At 36.7% G+C, this 27,277-nt stretch overlaps 1 protein-coding gene across 1 annotated transcript in view; it reads left to right on the top strand.

The window, feature by feature from the left end:
- Nucleotides 1-5,775, top strand: part of LOC128745270 (acyl-CoA Delta-9 desaturase-like) — a 30,197-nt gene extending 24,422 nt beyond the window's left edge. The window contains exons 5-7 of the mRNA XM_053842298.1: nt 4,416-4,601; nt 4,670-4,865; nt 4,929-5,775. Of these exons, the coding sequence (XP_053698273.1) occupies nt 4,416-4,601; nt 4,670-4,865; nt 4,929-5,342 (796 nt within the window). The 3' untranslated portion in view covers nt 5,343-5,775. The remainder of the gene's footprint in view (nt 1-4,415; nt 4,602-4,669; nt 4,866-4,928) is intronic.
- The last annotated feature ends 21,502 nt before the right edge of the window (nt 5,776-27,277 follow it).

Below are 27,277 nucleotides of genomic sequence, written 5' to 3'. Positions count from 1 at the left end.
CAGGAGCCAATACTTCATCCATACCTAATGAATATCAAATTCAGCTATCATATCTAAATTTGATATTCATTAGCTATCGCATTTTTATGAAGAATAACTTACGAATATCTCGATAAGATATGATACCTCAACATGCTATTAATAAATTATTCTACATTTTTGTACTATACCATATGAATTACTGAACCAGCTATGAAGCTACAAAGATGTTGAATTGAAGAATCAATTGATGTCCCGTGTAGCAAAAACATTTGGTATTATTTAGCTATTGCAATAACAAAACCAGTTATTATTTAAGTGTTTCTAGAACATTTTTAGCTATTATTTTAGCTATTTTACCTCTTATGTCAAGCTCGTCAATACCAAATTCAAATATGCAATTATTCACCAAAAAATATCCGGATCAGGAATTCTTCAGTAATTTTCTCCTGCTCGGGTTGTGTGGCCGGAGGAAGGGCAGCAAGCGCTTCTTGAGGCATTCTTATTTATAGGGGAATTGTGTATAACGTGCCCCCTGGCCAATTTGCCCCCTCCCCCCTTCGTTTCTTGTTAAACAAGCAAAATCAAATGCAAATTTTGCAATTCGTGACAGATTTTTCGGCCTCCCAGTTGGCCTCGAGGTATGATGCTGGCCTAATAATCCAGTCGTCGTATGTTCGAATCTCGGCCGGGAGAGGCTGTTAGAGTCAATAGGATTGTAGCAACTGGCCCTGCAATTGTCCTGTACTCGAACAGCTGGCCGCGAAGTCTGTCGTATAAAAACAGAAGGTGAAGTTTCGATAACGGAATGTAGCACCTAGGTTTTGCTTTGCTTTGACAGATTTTTCGGGTCGTGATTTTTGGGTAAAAATGGGATCGAATGGGTATTCAGGAACGATTGAGTTTTTTTGGCGTAATGTGACCATGCTCTATCCAGACAAAACACGTATAGTCCATCTGCATGATGTTTTTGTAGAAACGGGATCAAAATTTTCTTCAAACATTCGTCTGCTGCATCTTAATTGATAACCAAACCAGAGGGCTTGTTGTTGAATAAACGAGAAAGAGAACGATGTTCTTCTGCATCCATAATTTTGGCTGGTCTTTCACAACCTTGCTTGCGAATAGTTATTGGGCATCTTGAAAGGTACTACACGTGACGTTGTTCGTCTGTCAGCGTGTTATCCGCGATTCTCAGCGTGGTTTTTTTGGGGAAAGACCCCGTTCCTATGAAATAGACTAATCTCATATTTCTAGTCTTGACCTTGTTAAGCGTAGCTACCTATTACCCACCCCCTTCCATTCCACTCTTTCCCCTCCATTCCCAAAACATTTTCATTACTTTCCCCTACCGTCTCTCCAACAATTGTAGAACTATCGTTTCAAAAAAATATTAACATTAATGCCTGACCGCATTTCAAGGTCAAAGACTAAAAACACGAGTTTGGTCAATTGCAATTGGTTTTCAGCTCAAATACCAACATATACTCGTAGTTGTGACGTTAATTTGGGGAAGCATAACAGCGATATATCCATTTATTCTTAGGGTAGGATTGCCAAGTGGCCGGTTTTTGGCCGGCCTGACCAGTTTTTCACTTGCAAAGCCGGTGGCCGGTCAATCCGGCAAAAAGGCCGATTTTCCAACATATGAATCCGGATTTGAGTGTTTTTGCCAGATTTGTAAATTTTCCTGCCATTTGCTATCTTTACAACTGACTGCTCATCTCATTTACACGTAAAACGGTTAACCGACTCCTACTTTCTCTCTGTGCCGGTTACATGCTACCAGTGACTGCCCAAATAATAGGTCATTAACACATATTTCTCATTCCAGAAATCCTTGAATATGCAATAAATATCAAAATGCCAAAACGACCTGCCGACACCCCCCCCCCCCCCCCCGCCATTTTTTAAGGCTGAACCGACCGGCCGGTTTTTGTAATTTTCAGACTTGGCAACCCTATCTTAGGGGGGGGGGGGGCACATTATACACATTTCCCCTATATTTAGCCATCAATGGTGCCGGTCGGTATATATACGACTTGCTGAATTTACCGGACCCATTGATCGCCTGCCACACGAAGTACTTCTTGGCAAATTTGTCGACCTTCTTGTTCTGGAAATCCTCCGGAACATCTAGGCGGCACTTGCCGACGAAAAACTCAAGGTTGGGGATCTGCTTGGCGTCCGTTCTAATATACGTCTAGTCGTCCATTACGATGCATTTCGGCTGCACCAACCACTCGCGGTAAAGCTTTCTGATGCGGGATTTGGCCACCGCATTCTGTTTATCGGTTCGGTTAGGCACCTTCCTTACCTTGATGAAATAAAGTCCGGTCCACTTCATTATCTGCTGCACGAACCAGACGGAAAAATTGACCTTCTTGGTCAAGTCCCGAATCTAAAGTTTGGGATTGTGCTCGAAGTATTCTCTAGCCTTCCTTGCCTTCATGGGGTCGGTAGTCTTCGCTTGTTTTTCGCTTCCAGCTCGCCGCTGGGTCGTCTAAGTTTCCTTAAGCCATTTTACCACACGGGACACGGTCGATTTCTAACTGTTTTGCGAACCACCTGTGAGATTAGCCTAGATTTTTCACGACCGCGCCCATAATTTTTTGTCGAAACACTGCTTGCTTGGAAGTCATCTCGATAACCACTTGACAGATTATCACGACATCTTGCACAAGTAAACATTACACTCTAAACTAATTTTACCCAAAATTTCATCAATTTTAACTGTGCAATAGAAAGTTATACACAAAAGTAAGTGTTTAGCTATTGTGAATCAATTTTCGCTCAATAGGATACCGCCTCTAATTTTTGATAATAAAGAACAGAAGTTGGTGCTAGTGTCTCATCTTGCGCTATGCGTGAGAGTATGCTTGAAACTATCAATGTTCCCCTGTTGAATACAACAGTTGTCGTTACTTTGCATAAGAGAGAAATTTTGATTTTACTACCACTAGAAAACCGCCATCTCTTGAAAAGCAACGTTTCGTGTGGTGTCCTATTAAAATAACAAATAACATGAACTTTATTTGGTATGTTTTCTCCATGATTGATCAATTTCCCTAACACACAATCAAGTATATACGGACTGGCTACTGTGAAACAATTTTCGTGCCTTGACGGTTGCAATCGCAGCAGACAAGAGAGAATATGTTCGACACTGAAAAACAGATTCAGGCTTTCGGCTATCATTATTGCCACTAACATTCCTGTTTTGAAGGTTAGAATTTTCTCCCAATTTTTTTATTAGAGCTCGAAGAATGAGAGAGATTTTTATAGCGGCATACTCCTATTTTGGCAATGGCGAAAATATTCGTTTTTGACATAACAAAATAACTCACATTCTAAAAATTGGATAAAATGCTAATAAGTTTTGACATGTTTTCTAAAGATATGACAACAAAACTCATGATTTTGTGATAATAAACAAACATAAAGCAATTGTTCAAGGCGATAATATTATTTCTCGGGGTTTGTTTGTTCTTTGGTATTCAAGATTTTGTCACAAAAACTCAGCTAACGTATTTCTATACCAACTACACGGTTATGTCTCTGGAACATAATCCTTCTGATTTTTTAAAATAATTTTGCTATCTCACTCAAGCTATAACATTGCAGAACGTTCATGAAAGAAATATTTATATCGAAGGGGCCATTCGAACCCATCAGCGGTGCGTCCTTAAACTTTTTAACGCATACCGATCAATCGTCTCTGATCACAGGTTTCATAATTGCTTATCATAAATTAACCACCCAGGAAGATGTATGTTACTACTTTCGACAAAATGGGGCAAGAGGGGAAACTCTAGAAATAATGTGATTTTTAATTGTTAAAACTGGACAATCAATCGCAATAATAAGAATTTAAGTTAAAAATACCGTTAATGTTTATTGTTATCGTAACTGTCTGGGTATTTGCCCTATGAAACCCAATTAATTGTCGATAATCATTTCTCTTTAGCCAGCAGTGGTGTGTAAATTGCACAATTGCCCGTGACATCTCCTAACCTTAAGTCCACTGCTTGCAGGCAGCGATAATGCGGTCTAGGTGTAGGACAACAACAAGCTCCTCCCTAGTGTCGTATACATGAGAAATTTATCGACTGCCGCAATACAACAACGTTTCACCGGTAAAGAGACGATACACTGTTCTATAATTAGTCTTTTTATTGTTATTATCATTATTGCATCTTATTAGCAATGAAAAAACCTTCGCTCTTACCCAGATTCGGGTGCTGATGAAATGCTATTTCACTTTCAACAAAAAATTGACAATACGACTAAATATTTATTGCAAAACGAGCTAAGTTTCATAACGGATTGAAATGTCTACATTATATATTTATAAGTTTATTAAAATTAGATACCTAATCACGATTTTCTTTAACGTTTTTGTATTAATTCTAATATTACCTTTCCTATATTTTCAGCCACTACAAGGTACTGTATACCATCTTTGCCCTGTTTGGACCGACTGCCATTCCAGTGGTATGCTGGGGTGAAAATCCTTGGTATGCTCTATTCGTGGCGTTCTTTTTACGCACCGTACTCAGTCTGAATGCCACCTGGTCTGTAAACAGTGCTGCCCACATGTTCGGGATACGTTCTTATGATAGGTGAATTTGAAATTGGACTGACAATATTGTTTACGACCACCTGCATGCAAGTACTTTTTTGTTCACAGGACAATCTGGCCAGTGGAGAGCATGTTTGTGTCATTTATGACGGTTGGTGAAGGCTGGCATAACTACCATCATGCCTTTCCCTGGGATTACCGTGCATCCGAGTATGGAACGCCACTAAACTTAACTGGAACACTGATCGATTTGCTGGCAAAGTATGGTCAGATCTGGGATCGAAAGACTGCCACACCAAACATGGTAAGGACCTTTCCAAATAAGTTTGTGTAAATCAGCCAAATTACAAAATGACTTTCGCTGCAGGTCAAGAACCGCGTTTTACGTACGGGAGACAAATCTCATCACACTTACGGCACGGATGAGGGTCGCCAAGCATTCACAACCCTGTTCGGTATCTGGCGACATCCATCCAATCCAACGTACAACTCGATACATACACCGAAACCAAAGATCATCCAGAGCGATGGTTACGCCTTGGGCGAGGAAGAGCTGAAAAAATCGGAAATGGACGACGAGGTGCTACAGCGGGAAGCAGAGGAAATGCTGCGTCGCCAGCAGGAGGAGGAAAGCCAGAAGACTGAAGCTAACAAAATCTACAGCAGATTGTCCCAGTATATTAAGGAAGGACCACGCACTCTAGAGAACGGAGGCAAAAGTCAGCTCAATATCGATGGCAACGAGAATGTGATAAAGCGGAAAACTGTAACGTCGAAATAGCCTAGAGAAAGAGAGAGTGATAGCAAGTCAATCATTCATAATTCATTAATTTAGAATCATCCTCTCATCAACATTAGAGTGGAACATCAAAGAATAGCTATTGTGCGACAGTTCCTCCCAAGTAGGATTATCTATTTATCGGGATTAGAAGTTTTTGGTACCTCAGATTTTCTAGTTTAGTTAACATTCAAATTTGCAATCACGATTGAAGAGTGTTCTTACAACACTATAAGTAAAATCTTTCTTTATTTCTTCCAGTGAACTAAAATAGTTAAGCAGTTTCGTTATTGCTTGAAAAGGTATTTGATAATTAAAAGACAAATTATGGGATCGAAACTGCATTTTCAAATTCTCGTTATTCATACTAGAATATTCCATCGATAGTGATAATAATTAGCTAAGGTAAACTCTCAAAAATTGGAGCGTTCCCGAAAATGACATCTTTTTCAATAGACAGAAAAAGAAATTAAATAAATATTTTTATTTTGAAAAACCAAAACTGTTTCACCCATATTTCAGATTCGAAACGCATTTCTCCTTTAACACAACATCCACAAGGTCTCACAGAGCTAATCTAAATATCATTTTACATCGATTTGATAGACGCAACTTTTATGGTATAGGGGAAGACGGGGTAAGACGGGCCCCCTAAGCGAATAAATTGCTAGCATAAAATGTGTACGAAAATTCACCTTTTCTTGTTCCACACATGGAAAAGCATTCATTTATCTACCATTAAAAATTATATAAAGAATTAATTAGTCTATTTTTCCGTAATTCTTCATCAATTTTCGAAACGTCTAAAAATTACTCGTTCACAACCAAGCGGGGTAAGAAGGACCACCAAAGGAGTAAGACGGACCATGGCGGAGTAAGGCGGATTGTGGCAGATTTGAAGGTTTCTTTGAGTTGTAAACACAATTTCAGTATTATTAACTAAGTAAGAACAAGTTCTTAAGGGGTTTTAGGTACATGCTAAAAGAAGGTATAGTTTAATTTAGAGACCTGCTAGAAGAAGCAATTTAACTACTAGTTCAATTTTGAAAATAAGAGTAGACGTTATTTTACTCCACTGGTTTTTATTTACTCTTTTCTTGGCGTTATTTTGTTGATTTGTCAGCAGAACTTTTACTCTTTGAATACGCTTCACTTTAGGTGAAGGCAAAGAAGGCAACACATTAAATGAGCCGTTAAGTGACTCAGGATCATCGAATTTTGATTCCATTAGATCCAAATTTACATTGACTTTGTTATTCGAATGCCACTTGTTGGCTTCTTTTGACGTGGGAGGCTCTGTGTTAGACAGGATGATCTCAGATTCAGGAATAATTTTTATTACAGGTGTACTCTATTTCGAAAAAGACACTGATGAAGCTTGCAAGTCGTAAACGAAATGCGTATCTGTCAGAATAATAAAAAAGTGAGTCAAATTCAACAGAAAAAAAAATTCAACAGATAAAAAAGTGAGTCAAATTCAACAGAAAATTTAAGGATTTCTTGGCGAAATCGATGTGGTCCCTCTTACCCCGCCGGGCCTTCTTACCCCTTGTTACCCTATATGGTAATAGTCTAATAGGATAGCTTTGCAAAATACCCTCCCTGTCAAAAATTCACCCCAACAAGTTGCTTTCAATAGTTTTGATTTTAAGTCCAATGAATTACTTTTCCAAAATATTAGAAAATCAAAAATTCCGTGACATATTGCTGAAATACGCCAATTTGAATTTACAGTCAGATGAACGCCAATAAACTTTAGACAGGAATAGACTTTTTTTATTTTTTTTACATTACTTACTTTACTTTACTTTACTTTACATTACTTTGTCAATTGTACAAGGATGGTGAATGACCAAATGGTTAAAACCACATTAAAATAAAAATAACAAAATAATTGCACAAGGAATGTGCTAAAATAGCTGTACTAGGGTAAGGGATCTACCCTTACCCCACCAAAATTTGCGTCTGTACGTCCAAATAATCAAATTTTTCAAACTGGGACTGGAATTCGAGTGTTTTGTTTCCGTCTAGTGAAAACAGATACGAAATCAAAATTTCGATAAATTGTGTTTATTAGGACACTGAATTCATGCAATATGTTATTATACAAAAAAAAGGCAATATTTCTGTCCAATTTTCTTTTGTTGCAGTGAATATTTGTTTTTTATGATGTAATTAAAGACGTTTAAAAAAGTACGAAAATTGAAACGCGAAACTGTTTGTGTTCTAGATTTCGACCGGTCGAAAAAGCCTGCTGTATGCTTTCAAAGCCGCTTGTTTCATTTTTCGACCTCGTTCAAAAGCCATGGAAGTGGAAAGTAACCAGACCCGAAAGTAATTGTATGATTTCAGGCGTTTTCCGGGATTGCATTTCAAACATTTTCCATCTATCCATTCAAAGCAGAAGGGCATTTGAAATAGTCTACAAAAAAAGGTTTACGGTTTAGTTTTAAAAAAATAATACCAACGTGATATTACAGAAATGTTGCAGTTATTTTTCAGCACTAAATTCATCAATTTAAACAACCCTCGACTTTCAAAAGACATTACTTTGTACTTGGGTCGAATATTAGAACACGCAAGGGTCGAAAATTTGCCCAATGGGTTATTGAATTGAAACAAGAAAATCAATGAAAAATATACATCGTACACTTATTTCCTTTTAAATGTCAATTGAATATACATCCTTTTGTACTATTCTATCAGATTTTCGAAAAAATAGCGCTATTTGAACGATATATTGCATTTTGTTAGCCATTCGTTGGTATCATAGGTCGAATTATAAGACCCTTACCCTATTCAATTATTCATCAGAAGTCAAGAACCAAACAAATCAAAATTAAAAAAATTAAAATTAAAATCAAAATTAAAAAAAATTAAAAAAAAATCAAAACATATAAAATGGGATACAATTGTGAACGCTTCCCAGGTGCAGAAATGCGCCCGAAATAATGCTGTGTAAGTTTGCTGCGTAGGGTAACGACCCCAGAATTCGCCCCTTTTATCGGGTTTTTATGCTGTAAAATGTATAAATCGCCATATTATTATAAAATCAGCCCTGAACTCAGACAAGTATGACTATATATTAATATTCTATCTATTTTGGCTATTCGGAATAGCGAAAATTGAAATTTGATAGTAAAAGACTCAATTTTGAGCAGGAACCTCTAGTACCACATTTCGCCCATAGCGATCCAAAATTCGTCCCCCATGTGACCCAAATTTCGCCCACTTGTTATTTGTTGCAAATTTCCCAAATAACCTCAATTATTTTGTTAGAATTGTTGTTACTATTATTTAACGTTAAGATTATGTCTATTCAGTGCTTAATATGGCAATCAATTTGTATCAGGAATTCGTTAAATGTAAATCTAAATTGAAATAAACTGATCATGATCACCTCCTGATACCTGATTCAGTAAAACTAAAAAACACAGAGAAGGTGGGTTTTTACTAAATGTTTATTTTCATTGCAGTAAAATAAGGCTTTTGACACTCGTCAAAGCTATTTAAAATGAATGGTCCTGTTGGTTCTTTTTCTGGTCATTTGTTGGAACTGGAAAATCTTGATATTCGGCTATATATATTGACTAATCGAAGGTGAGACTCGAGTCCACAACCTAACCTTTTCCCCAAGAAATAACTAAGCTTAACTGCTATGTAGTCAATAAAAAGATGAAGAAAAAAAATTGTTTAGTAAATCACTGTCTGTAAATGGGTATGCCGGTTTACTGTATTAAATATTCCTGGTAACTGGTAAGCATACTCATCTTACCTACTCAACTAGGATATTTTTTGACATAACTTGGAATTCTTAACTAGTATTTTTGGTTAGACCGGGTTTGTAATGCTAAGATATTAGAGTTTTCATGATATTATCGAAACAATCTATTTTATCACCACGATTATTTCTTTGTTGTCTGCATTGCACTTTAAATACTTTTCAAAGTATTCTCCATGACAACAATTTTATTGCGCTTATATGCTTTAAAATAGTAGACGGATTTTTCGCGTGGTTTTCATTAGTCAGATTTATTCTCATGACAAGAAAAATTGTGATTTTTGAGAATATTATGCGCGTGTTACTATTTCGTGCAGTTTTAATCTTATTATCAATTTCGATGTCGATTATTGCTAATTCGACATTTCGTTTGGTAGAAGCCCCATTAGCCCATGTTTAGCAGGTAATTCTTTTGTTAGATGAATTCAAATGAAGATATGATGTGCTTTCTGCATCAAAATATTATTTATTTGATACTTTTACTCACCATTTTGATAAACATAAATCAGCGAACAAACTAATCGATTGTGATTTGCTTTTGCTTATGTGTGGCATATTTGTATATGTTTGATAGATGAGGGCGAAAACTAGTTCACGCAGTAAGTTCGGTTAAGTATATGCAGATTCGACCCGGGCGAATTTTGGAACTCACATGATTTACAATACCCAGTTTTCGCCCAGTGCATTTATGTTCTATTTTCAGCAGAATTGCGAATAAATATTAAAATAAAAGCACAATTATGAAATTTGAATCAGATATAACCAAATTGATGCGAAAAAAGTGCAAGGAGATACGATTTTCCATTACTTTTCCTCAATTTTATTTTTCGTGCTCGTTCTTGAGAATGGAAAAATCGCGTCTTAAATACAATACCTATTTTTCAAACCACATTAAATCATTAACATACATAAAACAACGCAACGAATTCTATTCAAATAACTGAAAACTGAGTTAAATTGAATATAAATTGAACTAACAACTTATAATTCAACTATATATAGAGTTAAATCACGGGAATACCAATGGGAGGGCGAATTCTGGGATGGGAGCGAATTGTGGGGTTCTTACCCTACTGCTATTTGGAAGCTTTTTCGCCGGCAGGGAAGTCTGTCTATATGCTGGCCTAAAATGTTAAACAGATGGGTACATACCGTTCTGATTCAAACGTCGGACACTTAAGCTATGCTACAATTTTGTCCCAAGCAAAATGTTCGAAGGTTTTATAATTTCATCATATGGAGCAGTTCAGCAGCAAAAAATTTTATTCATTTCCACCACCTCCACAGAAAAATATTGAAAATGACGATAAAATCGTGTTGAAAAAATACTAATAAAATGCAGTTTGGTTCTGATTCAAATTTCGCACATTCCAACTACGAACATTCCTGTCTCAGACTTCAAATACGCGTAATGTTGTTGAAAACATCGTGCAACTTAACTTAATTAAGAGAATTTTAAAAATCTGCTAAACGTGGCAAATAAATAAAGAACGCTTTATTTGCTGACCAGATGTCCCGAATTATGCAGGACTGTCCCGGATTTGAATAGCTTGTCCCGGATTACTAAGTGTCCCGCATTGATTGAAATTATAATCGAAACACTTTCTAAGGATGAAACGTAGGTAATTATGTTGTATTTCATGAAAACCCTCGAATACTTCGTCTGACCAATGTCGCTGATGACTGCTCTCTTTATCTTCAGCTTTTGCTTCATTATCCCGCAGTGTTTCAATGTAGGATGGACTTGGGGACAATTTGATGCACTCAGCTTTGTTGAGATGGACTGAAGTCCATTGTCGTTGTACCATTGGAACATGCCGTTGCTGTAATGGCAGCAGGCTATCATAGGTTTCCACTGGTGCCAAAGGAACAGATAGCTTGCCAAAGCATGACTTTTTTACGAACTTATTACCAAAAGTGAATCTGCTACAAACTTTACCGCAAGTAAGAGCCTGTAGAATTGAACCCTTGAGGTTGAAATAAGCTTTCTCTGATATTTAAAGGGTGTCCCACATCAAATTGCATCGCGAAACACCTGGAAAACCCTCAATTCTCTCATCATGAATGATGAGAGCTACGCCAAGGCGGACTTCCGGCAGCTTCCGGGGCTACTGTACTTCACCCCCCAGGACATGTTTGAGGTTCCGGAGGAAGTAAGCATGCAGAAACTTACATAGTTTGTCAAGAAATACATGATTTGGCCAAGAAATACATCATATGGCAACCGGAGTCCGCCGTTGACTACCGGGACTGTAAACGAGCAGATCTACCTCAAAGAGTGTTGACAGAAGCATCTGCCTTCTCTGTCGAAGTAACACGAGGTCCCTACGATCTTCTGGCCGGATCTATTTTCGTGGCAATATTCAAAGAATATATTGGAGTGGTACGAACCCAACGGAGTCGCTTTCGTACCTAAAGACATGAACGCCTTAAACGTACGGGAACTAAGGCCCATCGTAAAATACTAGACTATTATTAAGCAGGCACTACGGAAGCATCCCAAGGAGGTCAAGTCTGAGGAAGACATGAAGAAAAAGCGTAAGGGGCGAGAATACGGTTATGGTATTGAAGTTGAATGAAACAAATATGCCAAAAACTTACTAATGGGTTATATTTTGTTGTCTGAAAGCTTGAAAAGGAACGGTCAATTAGGAAATTTTCTACAGCATTTCTTCCGTGGTGCAATTTGATGTGGGGCACCATTTATTTATCATCGAGTCAGAGTCAGAATATCTCGAAACCAGAAACCACGTTAGCTTTAAACTGCGAAAAAATATACCACGCAGCGCTATTTACAAACAATAAAATGCTGCCAAATATTTGATACTAGAAGCGCCGCTAACACCAAAATGAAGTACTCCATTTTTATATGATGAAAGCTTTACTACAGAACTAATTTAGCAAATAAGCTATATATGCCCCACATTCGTCCAGAAAAAATCTGGCCAGTTTACTATAATAGCTAGCACTAAAATCGCTAAAATCACTTCAAAATTGATAAAATAATGCCAACGAAAAAACAGCAACTGTTAGGCAAAACGCTAAGAATAAGCTAATCAAGTGAAAATCTGAGTTTTCACTTTTTTCTAGCGCCTACTGATTCCCAACAATTTTCTACCGTATGGCAGGAGGGTGATTTCAATGCCCAATTAAAGCTACGAACCTGTACCAGACGAAAACAGATGAGTTATACATATCTGTAAACTACGATAGGTATCGATCATTTCTCTTTTCTTGCTTGGTACTGCTATAACAAAAGCTCAACAAAAGCTCTGAGGAGCCCTCCCATAAAGCTCCATAACATTCAAGTTCAAGTATAGCTTCTGTTCTACCATTTCGAAAGCACAAAGTGTAATAATCAACTGGCTCTTCAGAGAAGTACTAGAAAAAAGCGCACAAATAACATTAACATCATTGCTCCATACCATGCTGCATCAAAATCCGGACGGTACCAATATCCGGACACCTTCACTAATTTGTCCTTATTAAGTAATAATATATCCAATTTATGAGGGGTAGCTATGTGGTTTACTTTGCAAATATATCTAAGATCGTTTAAACATAATCGGTGGTTAAGTAGGCTGGGCGAAGTAACTTAAATAAATCCAAACGTAACGTTGGTGTCAAACAGTGTTTTTTTTCTGCGAGTTTTTTAGATTACTAAAAAGTAGTGCTTTCGCGATTTAAGGTTTTGGGAACTTATTATTAAAAGAATCCAATTTTTTTAACTTAGCATCGACAAAGCAGGTAAATTTTAATTAATTGAGACGGTGTCATTCATTAATGTGTTAAAATAAGGTGTATTTTTGTAAATAATTACGCTGTCCGGATTCAAAACCATGTTTTTGAATCCGGACATGTTTGACTATTAATGGTAGCTGCCAAGGTTTTTCTTAGAAAATGCGAAAGGACACGTTGGGCCAGGCAGAAGATGTGGTCCAAGAAGGAGCCTCGATCCATGGAACCGGCAAAATATTTGGAAATTCAAAATACTTTAAGGCATTTAACGTAGAAGTACATAGTCACTTTCATTCTCTGGTTAGGTAAGTGAGTCAGTGTCGTACTTGACTAGAATTGTACCGTTAAGGACACAAAAGTGCAATTAAAAGTAAAAAATGTGCAGTGAGATGATTGTTTAATACTACATGTAACAAGTGATAAGTTGTTTACTTATAGGCATACATTTCTTAGACAAAATATGAGAAAGTTTTGCCTGTCCGGAAAACGATTCAAAAGTGTCCGGATATTGATTCACTGAGATGTGAGGTGTCCGGATTTTTGAACAAGACAAACCTGTTTATTTTTCTTATTTTAATGAATTTTATTGAGTTTTATTGTAAAATTGATGTGTTATTGCAAATTTAAGCTTAATATTTGATTATAGTACAAAGCAATTACTAGCATGTTGCGAAATTATTGTTTACGGAGCATATTAAAAATATGACCTGCTTAAGTGTCCGGATATTGATGCAGCACGGTAATCGATGTTCGTCATCGACGAAAAAGCACCAGCAGAAAACATATATAACATGCTGGAAATTGACACACTAAAAATAGTCGATGGATGTTAAGATTCGTTGTACCAGAAACTCATTTGTTCAACGTGTTTCAAAGAAAAACAATTTTGTTAATTGTCAAGTAAGCAATAGGACACCATACGAACCGTTGCTTTTCAAGAGACGGCGCTTTTCTAGTGGTAATAAAATCAAAATTTCTCACTTATCTGCTAACTACCAGAAAAACAATCACTAATCATATTTTATTTGTAATACAGTTACTCTGTTATACTTAATTTTCATGACTTCTGCCTAATTTTGATAAAAAAAAAACAAACATTTCCTATACCTCTCCATGGCATCTTACTACCAGTCATCCAAGAGCCCTGAAAAGTGATTTGACACCGTACGAGAGCCAGGGGCGACATTTGAATATGTTTGCGACATTTCAATTAGAAAAAATTAAATTTCGCAACATGAACGTAATAAATAAAAACAATGTTTACCAACTATTTATTGGTTCAGGTGTCAAACGTTATATTGCGATTAGCGATAAACACAAAAGAAACTGAGATGCATGAGAGAGTAAAGTTACTGTGTTGAAGAGATTTATTGTCGCGCAAAATTCAGCTGTTTCCGAAATTTACAATATGCGTTGTATTCATTAGGGAAACACTGATAGTTTCAAGCATACTCTCACGCATGGCGCATGGTGAAACACTTGCGCCAACTTCTGTTATTTATTATTAGAAACTAGAGGCGGTGTCCTATAATATTATCAACTGCACGGGATAAAAAGCAAAACCGTGATTAAACGTCCTTAAGATTTGACCCTTCCTTTATTTACATATCCCCGATAACGATATTGATGTCCCGTGACAAACAACCTTCGAATGTTGCATCCAATCGCGCGTAGTATGCTTGTTTCTCATCGTCGGGTCTCGTCTACCTTTGTACGGGCAGTGCACGTTGATAATGCTCTAAATGAAAAAACGGCTCTTTATCCTCAATCGTCACATCTTCACGTTGATGCACCACGTTTCTTAATTCAGCCGCCCGCTCTAGATCAGACGCTGTCGTAAGCCACTCCTAATCTGACGTACAACCGCTCGCTTGATTAAGGAATCGTCAAACCATCAAGAGCCGCCCCTGACATGGGAACAAACGCTCAAGACTGCCAACTGCTATTCCTCATTGCTACACTTAGCGTTCGCATGAGTGTCTCCTTCCCTGTCGGTATACGACCTTCACAGACGAGCTGATACAATTGAAACAACACTACAGTACTTTATTTTTGTTTTCGTTACGTTATATCGAAGCTACGCTATATTGAAGCAAAAACGAAATTTATTTATATTTAAACAAAATTGATTGCAAATGAAAGGGGAGCTTTTGAAACCGTTAACTTCCGATTGTTATGATGATTAGCCTTGTGGATGTGGTTTGAAAGATAAGAAATAACGAATGCGTAAAAAGAAAAGTATGTAAAGATTTTGTTAATTTAACCCCTCTAAGGTCTACATTTTTTTAGCACCGTAAAACTCACCGTAGCTGGCCATAACTCTTTTTAGCTTACCAAATTTGAGAATTTTCCCGAAAATCTGATATCTTTTCATAATTCCTAGAAGGCGTAGTCGTAAGTCCCCGAATTGTTTAAATCCGAATTTGTTTGAATTTTGTGAACTTATTCATTTTAAGAAAATTTTAGACCCGTATTTTTTTGCGTTTAGAGTACCTATTTCTGAGCTACAGTGACTCCAAACATCGTCATTTTGTCAACCTTTCCATTTCTTTAAAAAAAACATCTTGAACGACTGAACCGAATTCAAACTTAAATACAAAGTAGGGTACGGGAGGATATTTTGCCGACATACAATTTTAATATGTTATAACTATTTTCTCAAGACTGTAAGTAATCAACTATTTTTTATTCAAAGAACGTCAAAACCACCTGCTCTTCCGCTAGAACTAGGCCATAGGCCGAAAAAATAGATGCCATCGCTTAATGGGCTGAAAATACCCTCCCGTGCCCTATATAACATTAATCTTTGTTAATAAAATTAAAATCGGTTATTTTCTATAAATTTTCAAAAAATCACGATATATCCAGGTTAAAGTTATGTTATACCGTGTAAAGCTATATCGAACAGACTCGAATGTAAAGTGACTAAAATTAATAAAAAAAATTATAAAGTGTCTTTCAATCGAGGTTGTTTATTTCGAGGTAGGTATGAATACCGTGAACGGTAAATTTTATAGATTTTAAGTTTTAAGTTTATAGACTTTATGGATTTTATATATTTTAAAGATTTTATAGATTCTATTGATTTTATAGATGTTCGCAATTTTAAAGACATTATAGATTTTTTAAATTCTATAGATTTTATAAATTTCATAGATTTAATAGATTGTATAGATTGTAAAGATTTTATAGATGTCATAGATTTCATAGATTTTAGCAATTTTAAAGATATTTTAGATTTTATAAATTTTATAGATTTTATAGATGTTAAAGATAGTTTGGTGAACGACTGAATAATGCCTCATAGTGGTCCTTAGCCTCTTATCCAGCAACTCCTATTCCAACCTTAGTGGTGATCGGGTAACCGACCGCGAAGGAGACTCTGTGTGGTCTCGACACTATAGGATGTCATCCCCATCGCGAGACTCGGCAGCGTGACCCTACTAAGGCTACAAACTTTTCTACTACGAACGATCGAGAAAATTCGATTCGAAACATTCGGCGTAGACAAAAGTGATGAAATAAGGACATGGACCGGATGTTTGATGCCTGGAACTGCAAATCGCTAAACTTCGTGGAAGACCACAGGGTGGTGCTCGATCAGTTAGAACCACTAAAGTTTAGCATCGTGGTACTGCAGGAGATCGAAAAGGCGAGAAGATTTGGAGGATCCGTGGCGGCAAAGCCCAATTTTTCCAGAGCGGTGGAGCGACCAATGAGCTGGAAACGGGCTTCGTAGTGTTGGGCAAAATGCTGGATCGCGTAATGGACTGGAAAACGATCAACGAGAGGATGTGCGTGTTGAGGATAAAAAGCCGTTTCTTCAACTACACGTTTATATGCATTGTCCACACGAAGGTAGACTAACCTTAGAGGAAGTTAACCTTAGAGTGCCTACAAACGACAACAGCGTACCGGCTCCCGTTCTCGAAGAGTCACGGATCAAATTTTTAGTCTCCGACAAATCCACCAGATATGTCGAGAGTACAACGTGCCCACGCATCATATTTTCGTAGATTTCCGAGCAGCATACTGAACAGTTAAACACGAACAACTATGGCAGATAATGCACGAGTACGGTTTTCCGGACAAACTGACGCGGCTGATCAAAGTTACCATGGATCGAATGATGTGCTACGTGCGCATTTTGGGGACACTCTCGAGTCCTTTCGAATCGCGCAGATGGTTGCGGCAATGGGATGGACTGTCCTGTATGTTATCCAATATCGCTATTGAAGGAGTGATCCGGCGAGCGAGCATCGAAACGAGAGGAACGATCTTCAGCAAGAATAGCCAAGTCCTAGCCTTCGGGGACGATTTCGACATCATTACTAGAAACCTTGGGACGGCGGAGACAATCTACGCCAGACTAAAAACGGAGGCTACTAGGAGGATAGGGTTACAAATCAATGTGTCGAAAACCAGATATATGGTAGGAAGAAGCTCCAACGAAAGCAACGTTTGCCTCCCACGTACAGTGACAATTGACGACGATGAACTGAAAGTGGTTGATGAGTTCACATATGTGGGATCTCTGGTCATAGCCGACAATAATATGGGGAAGGAGATTGAACGCCGCATTGAAGCTAGGAAGACATACTGGCACTTTTGTATTTGAACCAAAGGTATTACGGACTAATTTTGGCGTACTGCAAACGAATAGTGGAGAGTGACGTTGGCGTATGAACCACGAGTTGCAGGAACTACTTGGAGAGATTCCCATTGTACACCTGGCGAAAGTTGAGAGACTACAGTAGGCCAACCACGTCGTAAGGATGCCGGACGACTGTGCAGTGAAATCCGTTCTCTTCAAGAACCCCACTGGCACCACGAATAGAGGGGCCCAAAGTGCTAGATGGCTCGAGCAGGTTGAAGCCGACATGCGTGTGTCGAGACGCTCAACGTACTGGCGATGAGTAGTTCAAAATCGAGTAGGAGTTCAAGAGAGGAATTCTTGATGCGGTAAAATCCACCCCGGCTCTATGCTGTTAGAAGAAATAGAAAATATTTTATAGATTTTATAGATTTTATAGATTTTATAGATTTTATAGATTTTATAGATTTTATAGATTTTATAGATTTTATAGATTTTATAGATTTTATAGATTTTATAGATTTTATAGATTTCATAGATTTTATAGATTTTATAGATTTTATAGATTTTATAGATTTTATAGATTTTATAGATTTTATAGATTTTATAGATTTTATAGATTTTATAGATTTTATAGATTTAATAGATTTTATAGATTTTATAGATTTTATAGATTTTATAGATTTTATAGATTTTATAGATTTCATAGATTTTATAGCTTTTATAGATTTTATAGATTTTATAGATTTTATAGATTTTATAGATTTTATAGATTTTATAGATTTTATAGATTTTATAGATTTTATAGATTTTATAGATTTTATAGATTTTATAGATTTTATAGATTTTATAGATTTTATAGATTTTATAGGTTTTATAGATTTTATAGATTTTATAGATTTTATAGATTTTATAGATTTTATAGATTTTATAGATTTTATAGATTTTATATATTTTATAGATTTTATAGAATTTATAGATTTTATAGATTTTATAGATTTTATAGATTTTATAGATTTTATAGATTTTATAGATTTTATAGATTTTATAGATTTTATAGATTTTATAGATTTTATAGATTTTATAGATTTTATAGATTTTATAGATTTTATAGATTTTATAGATTTTATAGATTTTATAGATTTTATAGATTTTATAGATTTTATAGATTTTATAGATTTTATAGATTTTATAGATTTTATAGATTTTATAGATTTTATAGATTTTATAGATTTTATAGATTTTATAGATTTTATAGATTTTATAGATTTTATAGATTTTATAGATTTTACAGATTTTATAGATTTTATAGATTTTATAGATTTTATAGATTTTATAGATTTTATAGATCTTATAGATTTTATAGATTTTATAGATTTTATAGATTTTATAGATTTTATAGATTTTATAGATTTTATAGATTTTATAGATTTTATTATTTTATTGATTTTATAGATCGACAATTTTATCAGTTTAATAAAATCCTTCAAAAAAGAAAGTTAGAATGCGTATGTAAAATGCAAAACTTGTCTGATCGCGTCGATTGTGAGCAACGAATTCTGAGTACCCAGAATGTTCAACGCGAATCGGTGAACATCGTTGCTCGGACCCAACGGTAGGGCAAACAAGCATAAAATAAGCCAGGCAGTTAATATCAATGTTCTCGAACTCAAACGCATTTCCAAATCAAATGGTACCAGTCCATTATGTTGCACTCAAACAACCAACTTGGTAAAGGCAACGATAAAAAAGGGTACACTTACTTTCAGAATACCAATAGATTTAACCGACAGTTTTGTGCTTGGTTACTCTGCGCATAGCTCGCAGTTGGTTGAAAATGCTGGTTGCAGTGTAATAACCCAGCTTAACTCTAGGCCACTAAGCCAGCCAGCACCGCACCACGACCTCTCAGTCTCGAATCTGCGTTCGGTGTAGACAGGTGTGCTTTTCCAATCCTGGTCGTCGGGTCGCTGAAACCGTCCAGCTCAATTCGCGCGTCGGCTTTCCGAATGTGTCTTCCACCACGTTTCTAAACTCGGTTATGCTCAGCTATGTATGTCGCCACAAAATCTTCGTGTACATAACAACTAAGAATAGTACGAGCGGCCACGGCCATCAATAATAATTGAAAGCGAAATCGGCTACTTTTATTTTCTTCAGTATATTGTGAAACCGTAAAGAGTAAAAAAGGCGACGTGAGGGGCTAAACAGCTAAACAGCAAGGTGCATGTAAACCGCTGTCTGTGCGAAACAGTGTGTGAAACAAAAAGAAGAGAAAGAAGTGCGGATTGTAAAACATACTATATTTTGGAACTCAAATACATAGTGCCAAAAGTTTAACATTAACATCGCGAGATAAATTACATAACTAGTGTCCAAGTCATTAGGAATGGTGTTAGTGCTCCAAGTGAATGTGGAAAAATCGCCAGTTTACTGCTGACTCATTAGGTACACTGCAAAAAGCGCACACTGGAGCATTATAATAACGTTGCCACACCAGAGCGCTACCAATGCAACCAGCCTGAATTTGGAGCACACGCCGACCGTCTCAACCGCTGTGTAGATTGCAGACCACACGCGTCACCGGTTAGAACCGTTAACAATCCGTAAGTTGAATATGTTCTTCATTCTCAGATTCAGCCACCAGATGTTTGACAGAAGCGAAAAAAATAATAAAATAATGCCCAACCGCGAACCGTTTTAATGCACGTGAAAGGTAAATGAATCCAAACATGCTTTCAACTCGTTTTCACGTTCTTGGAGCAACTCGGAGCTTGCTGCTCTCTATGGGTCGCCTACCGAATCGAAACTGGACGGCCTTGCGGTGTGATGCAACAACAGACACACTATACACAGGGGCGAATAAGGTTGGAAGATAAAATAAATGAAGTTTTTTTTTCTTCTTTTTTTTTTGAAAGCGCCGTTCAAGGTGGAATTTTAGAGATGTAAAGAGAGACAATAAATATAATTTTACTTTCGTTACGCCGCGCCGCTCGAGCATTTAGGTTTTTTTTCTTGTCACGATGAGTAACTGGTTTGACGGTAGGTGAATCTGGCGTTTTAAAGCTCTCCGGGCCCCTTTGGGGTTAACACAATGAACTGGTTTATTTTGAATGTCTATTATCATTGAGGTGATGGTCAACGAACTGTTCGGCCAACTTTCGGGTTTCCTTCTGGTCTGCCCTTCGCCGTACGCTTGTGGTCCGTCCATTGCAATGACGGTTGCCATTTGACAGTTGCACTGACCCACCCACCCACGCCCACAATCGAAACAGAGGATCTGACGCAAATATGATGAAAACAACAGCCAGGTTGTGTATTGCTGGATAATTTATGGTTGAGAATGAATTAAAAACAAGTGATTGTGATGTGATATTTAGATTTACAATGCGATCCAATATCTGAGTGCTGCAAAAAGTGATTTTGTGAAGTTTGCAACTGCACTACTCCAAAAAAACTAAAATTTCTGCATTCCCTTTGGGTATGATTATCGTACGCACCAAAAAATATTAGTACGCACCTTGTTGACGTTTTCACAAGAGAAACTGTCAAAGGAAAAGAACAAAAAGCCTGTTATAGTCTTCTTGACAATATTCTCGGTAACACAAACATGAAAATTAGTCGGTACTGCTTTCTAGCGACTATAAAAACACACACGCAGTCGAATGCTATGAATCGGATAGTAAACTTGTGCTAGATTGCTTCAACGTGGAGAAGTTTGGCTCTTTTATTAGCACTGCAATGTTAAATAGGAATCAGCTTGTACGAGTTTTACCTAATGCTCGACCGGTAGTTTAAATTCCTAAAAAGTTCTTTTCTTAATGCACTTTGTATCGTTCACGTCTCGCAAATGTTAAAAAATTAGAATTATTCGACTACCGTGTTATGTGTGTTACAAATCTTAATTGTTTCCCGTTGATTAGATACCATCAAGTGTCCATAGTTGACTTCAGCTAGAATCAATTAATCCAAGTGCTACTACATATCATTTATGGTAATTCAAGAACATAACAAACAGTTCTAGTGAAAGTTGTTATTACAATACAGGGCAGTATTTATTCATAGATCACTGCTGAACAACGATAACTAGTTAGTTAAATATTCCTATACCTGAAATACCAGCTTGTAAGCCGTCGGGTTAGAATCGCACTGAAGCTTAGAACAGCTGCATTCTAGAACCGGAAAAAAGTGAGTTTTTATAAAGACATATTTAATACACACCTTCAAAATATGTTCGCTTATTCGCTTGTAAGTTTCTCCAAAGTTTCACTAAACTTTTTGGATTTCGAATATTGGGTGTAACTGCAAAAATCAAATTCAACCTGCAATTTCGGAATCGAGTTTATTCGCAGCGAATGCTAATTGGAAGTTGAAATTAAGTGTGTTTAATATTATTGCCTCCCAGTTGGCTTCGAGGTATGACGCTGGTCTAATAAGCCAGTCGTCGTATGTTCGAATCTCGACTGGGAGAGGCTGTTAGAGTCAATAGGATCGTAGCAACTGGCTCTGCAATTGTCCTGCACTCTAACAGCTGGCTGCGAAGTCTGTCGTATAAAAACAGAAGGTCAAGTTTCGATAACGGAATGTAGCACCTAGGCGTTGCTTTGCTTTGCTTTAATATTATTGTATTTATTTGGCAATTTCTTTTCATCAAACACGAATGCTACGAATTGGCGTTCGACGTAGCAATGTCATGAATAAAAGTTGACACGGTAACGCTAACTGCATCAAGCGTCAGTGCCCTACCACAGGCTAACAAACGTAACGTTAAAGCCAATATCGCCAATAAAAAACGTTCATTTCAAAAGTCTATTCAAGCCAAGACTCAAAAACAGTCGCTGCGCGAGACTTCCGTGTGCATATGCTCTCGCTGCAGTCAAATAACAATAAACTCATAGCAGAGCGGAAGTTTACTGTTAGTTTGCGAATGCTGCAGCAGATGATGCTAATGTTTTTTTACTGCTAGTGTTTGGATTATCACCGACACAATGTTTTGTTTGAAATTTGATGCGCTGGAAGTGATACGTCTGCTAGTGTTGAATAGCAGATAGGATTGATCATCTTCTTTGCGAAGTTCACCCGAATTTTTCACTAAGTACTGGATCCCATCCATCGTAACCATGATAAGCCTGGTCAGCTTCCCGGGAAGCTTTTGTCGGTTTACAACACGATCATTGCGACTTTAAAATTAATTAGTAGGTGGTACGTGGCATTTCTGGAGAAACCGCCGCACGGTAAGGATTTGGTCCACTGTATAAACCGACCTTCCATCAAACGGGCCTGATAACTTCCCACAAATCTTTCGGCTATTACGACAGTCGATAGAACATAACTTGGGAAAGTAGTTTTCAGGTGGCAATAAGGATACTGATCGCTCAGTAGCTCTCACAATCCAGCTTGTCACCTATCTTGTTAAAAAGAACTTACGAATAACCCCGTCCTTCCACTCCCCCAATAGTAGTAATTCCGCTGACCAACTTCTTAACCAACTTGAAAAAAGCTTCGTTCCAATACTATCCTTTCCAGCTGTGTATGTACCCGCATATCATTCTCATAACGAAAATTACTATATTGAGAAAAAAAAAACGATTGAAATTATTACAGTTATTTGGTATTTATTTCATGTTACGCGTAATTATACGTGCCAGCTTTGTGCATAAAACATTTACTTTACATTATTGATATTGTCATAACCATTTTGAACTAATTTTCACGAGACCAGTGACATTTGATTCGCTATGTTGACGAAGTGGGTTGGCTATTCCGGAGTAGATCTGGATTTTGTGAGGTCAAGGGAGGAGGATTTAGGATTTAATACAAAATCTAGCAATATGGATATTAAAGTTCTTGGAATTGGTTCAATGGGCCATCATTTGATGTTTCGGTTTCCTGTTTATCCACCCCATTTTTAAGCAAACCGGACGTACCACAAGGCAGCAATATAGGTCCACTATTTTTCTCGTTATAATTCATTTGCCATAGCTTTGCTTCTGGGTAATGATTGTAAGTTAGTGTACGCAGACGTAATTCAAATTGTGTATTATTCTCAATGCTAAGCTCAACTTCAACCTGAATCGCTCAGCTATTGTCTCAAAAGCAACTCAGCAGCTCAGCTTTCTTTCGAAAATCGGGTGAATCCATAAGATTGCTGAACTAAATATATATGGGCCAAAGCAACCATATACGGCGAAGTACACATTTTTCCGAACATGCTAATAAATTATTTCGAGATTATTTTTTATTTTTCTGAATTTTTATGAATTATTTTTCGAAACAGTAGAAAACATTATATCAAATATGGAACCCAAAGTAAAATTACATATTTACGGCGACTTCAATCAGCGCAATGTGGACTTCATTGTAGACATTGACAATGAATCCATTTTGCTTCCAGTAGTAGGCGAAAATGAAACATTGCATTACATTTCACTATAAATTTTCACAATTTGGACTGCAGCAAATAAACTCAGTCAAAAATAGTTAAAATAATTATTTGGACTTACTTTTTACAAACTACACAGACGACTTTGCTGTGATGTGGAAAAATTAAGCATTTCACACAGCAATCGAATACTCAATTTTCACACACAATAGCTCTTACCCTACTGACTTGGAATACGAAGAAGTGCCGGAATATAGCAAAGCAAATTTAATAGAAATTAAGCGTAGACTATTTACAACGGAATGGCAACATGTGTTCTGTACTGTAGAAAATGTCGACTATGAAGCAGAAATATATTCACCTTTTTCTTGAAGTGTCTTTTGCACGAAACTGTGACAATGAAAAGAAGAAGACAAAGTCAACATAGTAAATGGCTAGTGTGAAGAAGTAGGGGTTATTTCTAATTCCCGTCGTAGTAAGTAAAGCCATACTAATTTTCATCATTTGTTGGATGGATTTAATGAATACTCCAAAAGTTCTTGTGCTGATTTGACTAAAACACACTTACCTTCCGATCCGTGAACTTTGAAATCGCTGAAAAGCGATTATTAAAGCATATTATTGAAATTACACAACTGACTTTATTTCTTAAATTCGTCGTTCCGTTTTGAAATCCGTCCATCAAAATTTTTCATCGTCCGAACTAAAAATTACAACAATGTTTACGAAGCTAACGCGCATGTATTTGTGTAGGATAGAATAACAAATGTTATTCTACTAAATTTCTGCAGGTCAGGCAAGTTTTCCTGGTTGCTGCTGAGGAAAATGCTGTTATTTTTAATAATTTGTGTTGGATAGGACGGGAATAGGCAATTACGACGATGTAGCAACATACCCTATAGAGTAAGGAGGGGTAAAAGTGCGATGCGGGTAAAAGTGCGATTCAGTGATTTATCGGTGCAGATTCCGAGTAAATTTTCTACATTGGCATGGATGGGTGACTACTTGGACAGCTTGAATCTAACGTAAACTTTGGTTGCTTACGAAGCATAGTGGCTGAGTTATGTGCAAATGTTATTTTAGGGCGGTTTTGATGTAATTTTTTGTTATATGGCAAATACGATATCAACAGGAAGATATTACTTTTGAAAATTTGTAGCAGCGTTTTACATCACTCACATATCTGTTTCGAAAATACGGTGAAAATAATTTACAAAATATGTTTCGCTTTTCCGTAATTTAATCTAACCCCGTCAAGCGCCTAGCGGGGTAAAAGTTCGATTCACGGACGGGGCAAAAGTACGATTCATGGACGAGGCAAAAATGTATAGCTAATTATATACAGCTTTAGGCACTATATTACAGATACTACAAATAAAAGATCTGCAGAAAACTGTGTGCTCTACAGATGCTGACCGAAGAAAAACAATTTGTTTCCACTGATGAAACAAAAAACAAACGTTTTAGAAAGTTTCGATCTAACGGAGGCTGCAATACATCAACGCAAAGTAGGAAAGGTACAAATTGAGAATATTCCTTACCGAAACATAGCGCAGATTGAAGATAATATGGTTTTGTTAACTACTGCTGTGCTAATTTCATGGATTCTAGCTTCGAACTTTTGTCCCGCGGTATTCGCACCTTTGCCCCGCTAGTGGGGTAAAAGTGCGAATCAGCACTTGATCAGAAGAAAGAAGAATTTATTTTGCAAAACACTATTACCGCAGATGATTTATAGTTGAATGTGAAGACATTGAGTTACTGCATCACTATAAAATATATTATGTTGTTGTCCTTCTTTATATCTCACGAAAATTGATGACAACTTCAAACATCGCACCTATGCCCCGCCCTACTCTATACAACATTTACCGAAGAAGACCGCAACCAGGAATATTTGTCATTTATCCCTGAATTTTCCAACGACATATCTGTCTCTCAACTATCAGAACGACGTATTTGAAGCACTCAAAGGCCTGAATGCGTCAAAAGGACTGGAGCCTGATAGAATAGCACCCGTATTTCTAAAAAATCTGGCCGAAGTTGCTACATCATTACAACGCCTATTTAACATGTCTCTGAAAAATGGAAAATTCCCGGAAATATGGAATTCGTAATTAGTCCCTATCTTCAAATCAGGAACAAAACAGACATCCAATATTACCGTGGAATTGCCATTATCTCTTGCATTTCTAAACTATTTCAATCAATTGTAAATGAAAAAAAATTCAGCAAGTAAAACACAGAATTACAAGTCTGCAACACAGCTTCTTTAAAAGCCGCTCTTCTGCCTCAAATCTTCCAGAATTTGTAACTTTTAGTCTGTATGCAATGAACAATGGCAACCACGTAGAGGCTATTTACACGGACTTTAGTAAGGCATTTGATAGAATAGAAATACCATTACTAGTCTTCAAATTAGCGAAAATTGGAATATAACCGAAACTCTTGGAATGGCTTCATTCGTATTTAATTGAACGCAAACAAGTTATTCGCTTTGAAAATGCCCTTTCGGACCCAATTCAAGTTACCTCTGGGGTTCCTCAAGTTTCCCACTTAGAGCTACTTCTTTTCATTTTACCTTATTTTATTTCCTTCTACTTAAATGCAATGTATTCAACACTTGGTGCAACAAATCTTTACTAAACCTGAATGTAAAAAAATGTGACTCAATAGCATCTAGCAGGAAAATTCAGACTCCCTTTATTGAAATATATTTAGGAAATAGTACCCAAGTAACAATTCTAAAGCCACTTGGTTTTACTTTAATTTTATAAAGGTTTTATTGCGGTATTTATCATTACCTCTGGTTTTATTGTGGTATTGCGCAATACTAAGAGGATACGAGTCCAAACACACTTATAGCTAGCTAGAAAACCATAATAAAACTGTTAATAAAGCAAATTTATTCTGGTTGCTTATATTACCACGATAGCACTAGTTGACTGCACCACGTTTCTTATAAACTTACCATAAGTATGGTGTAGCAATACAAAATGGCGCACCAATCAACATTGATCTCATCGCGGTTTGCTTTTCAAACCGCAAGAAATCTGTTAGTTTTAAAGTTTAGCGTCAAAATCATTTTTTCATGCGAGGCCATTTTGCCATATTCTAGTATTTTGTTTTAGTTCGCAAACAAAAATTCATCAAGGCAAAGTGTTTTGCAGAAAGAAAGTTATTATCAATCGGTTTTCCTATCAAAGGAAGCAAATAAAATGATTTTGCTAGAAATTGAGATTCACTAACTGAATATATTTATTTCTATATATTTATAGAATTATATATTTATATATATATTTATTATTGAATATATACAACCAGTTTTCGAAAATTGCAAAATTTCAATGACGCGTTGATTTTCTTCCACCTATCATCAGAGCCGTAGCGTCTAGCGTGGCATTGTGGCGCTCTTGGTGAAAACTAGATCTAGCGCTCCCTCG

Source organism: Sabethes cyaneus, chromosome 1 (assembly GCF_943734655.1).
Source record: "Sabethes cyaneus chromosome 1, idSabCyanKW18_F2, whole genome shotgun sequence".
In the NCBI taxonomy this organism is placed as follows: domain Eukaryota; kingdom Metazoa; phylum Arthropoda; class Insecta; order Diptera; family Culicidae; genus Sabethes; species Sabethes cyaneus.
This window is presented reverse-complemented; position numbering and strand designations above follow the sequence as displayed.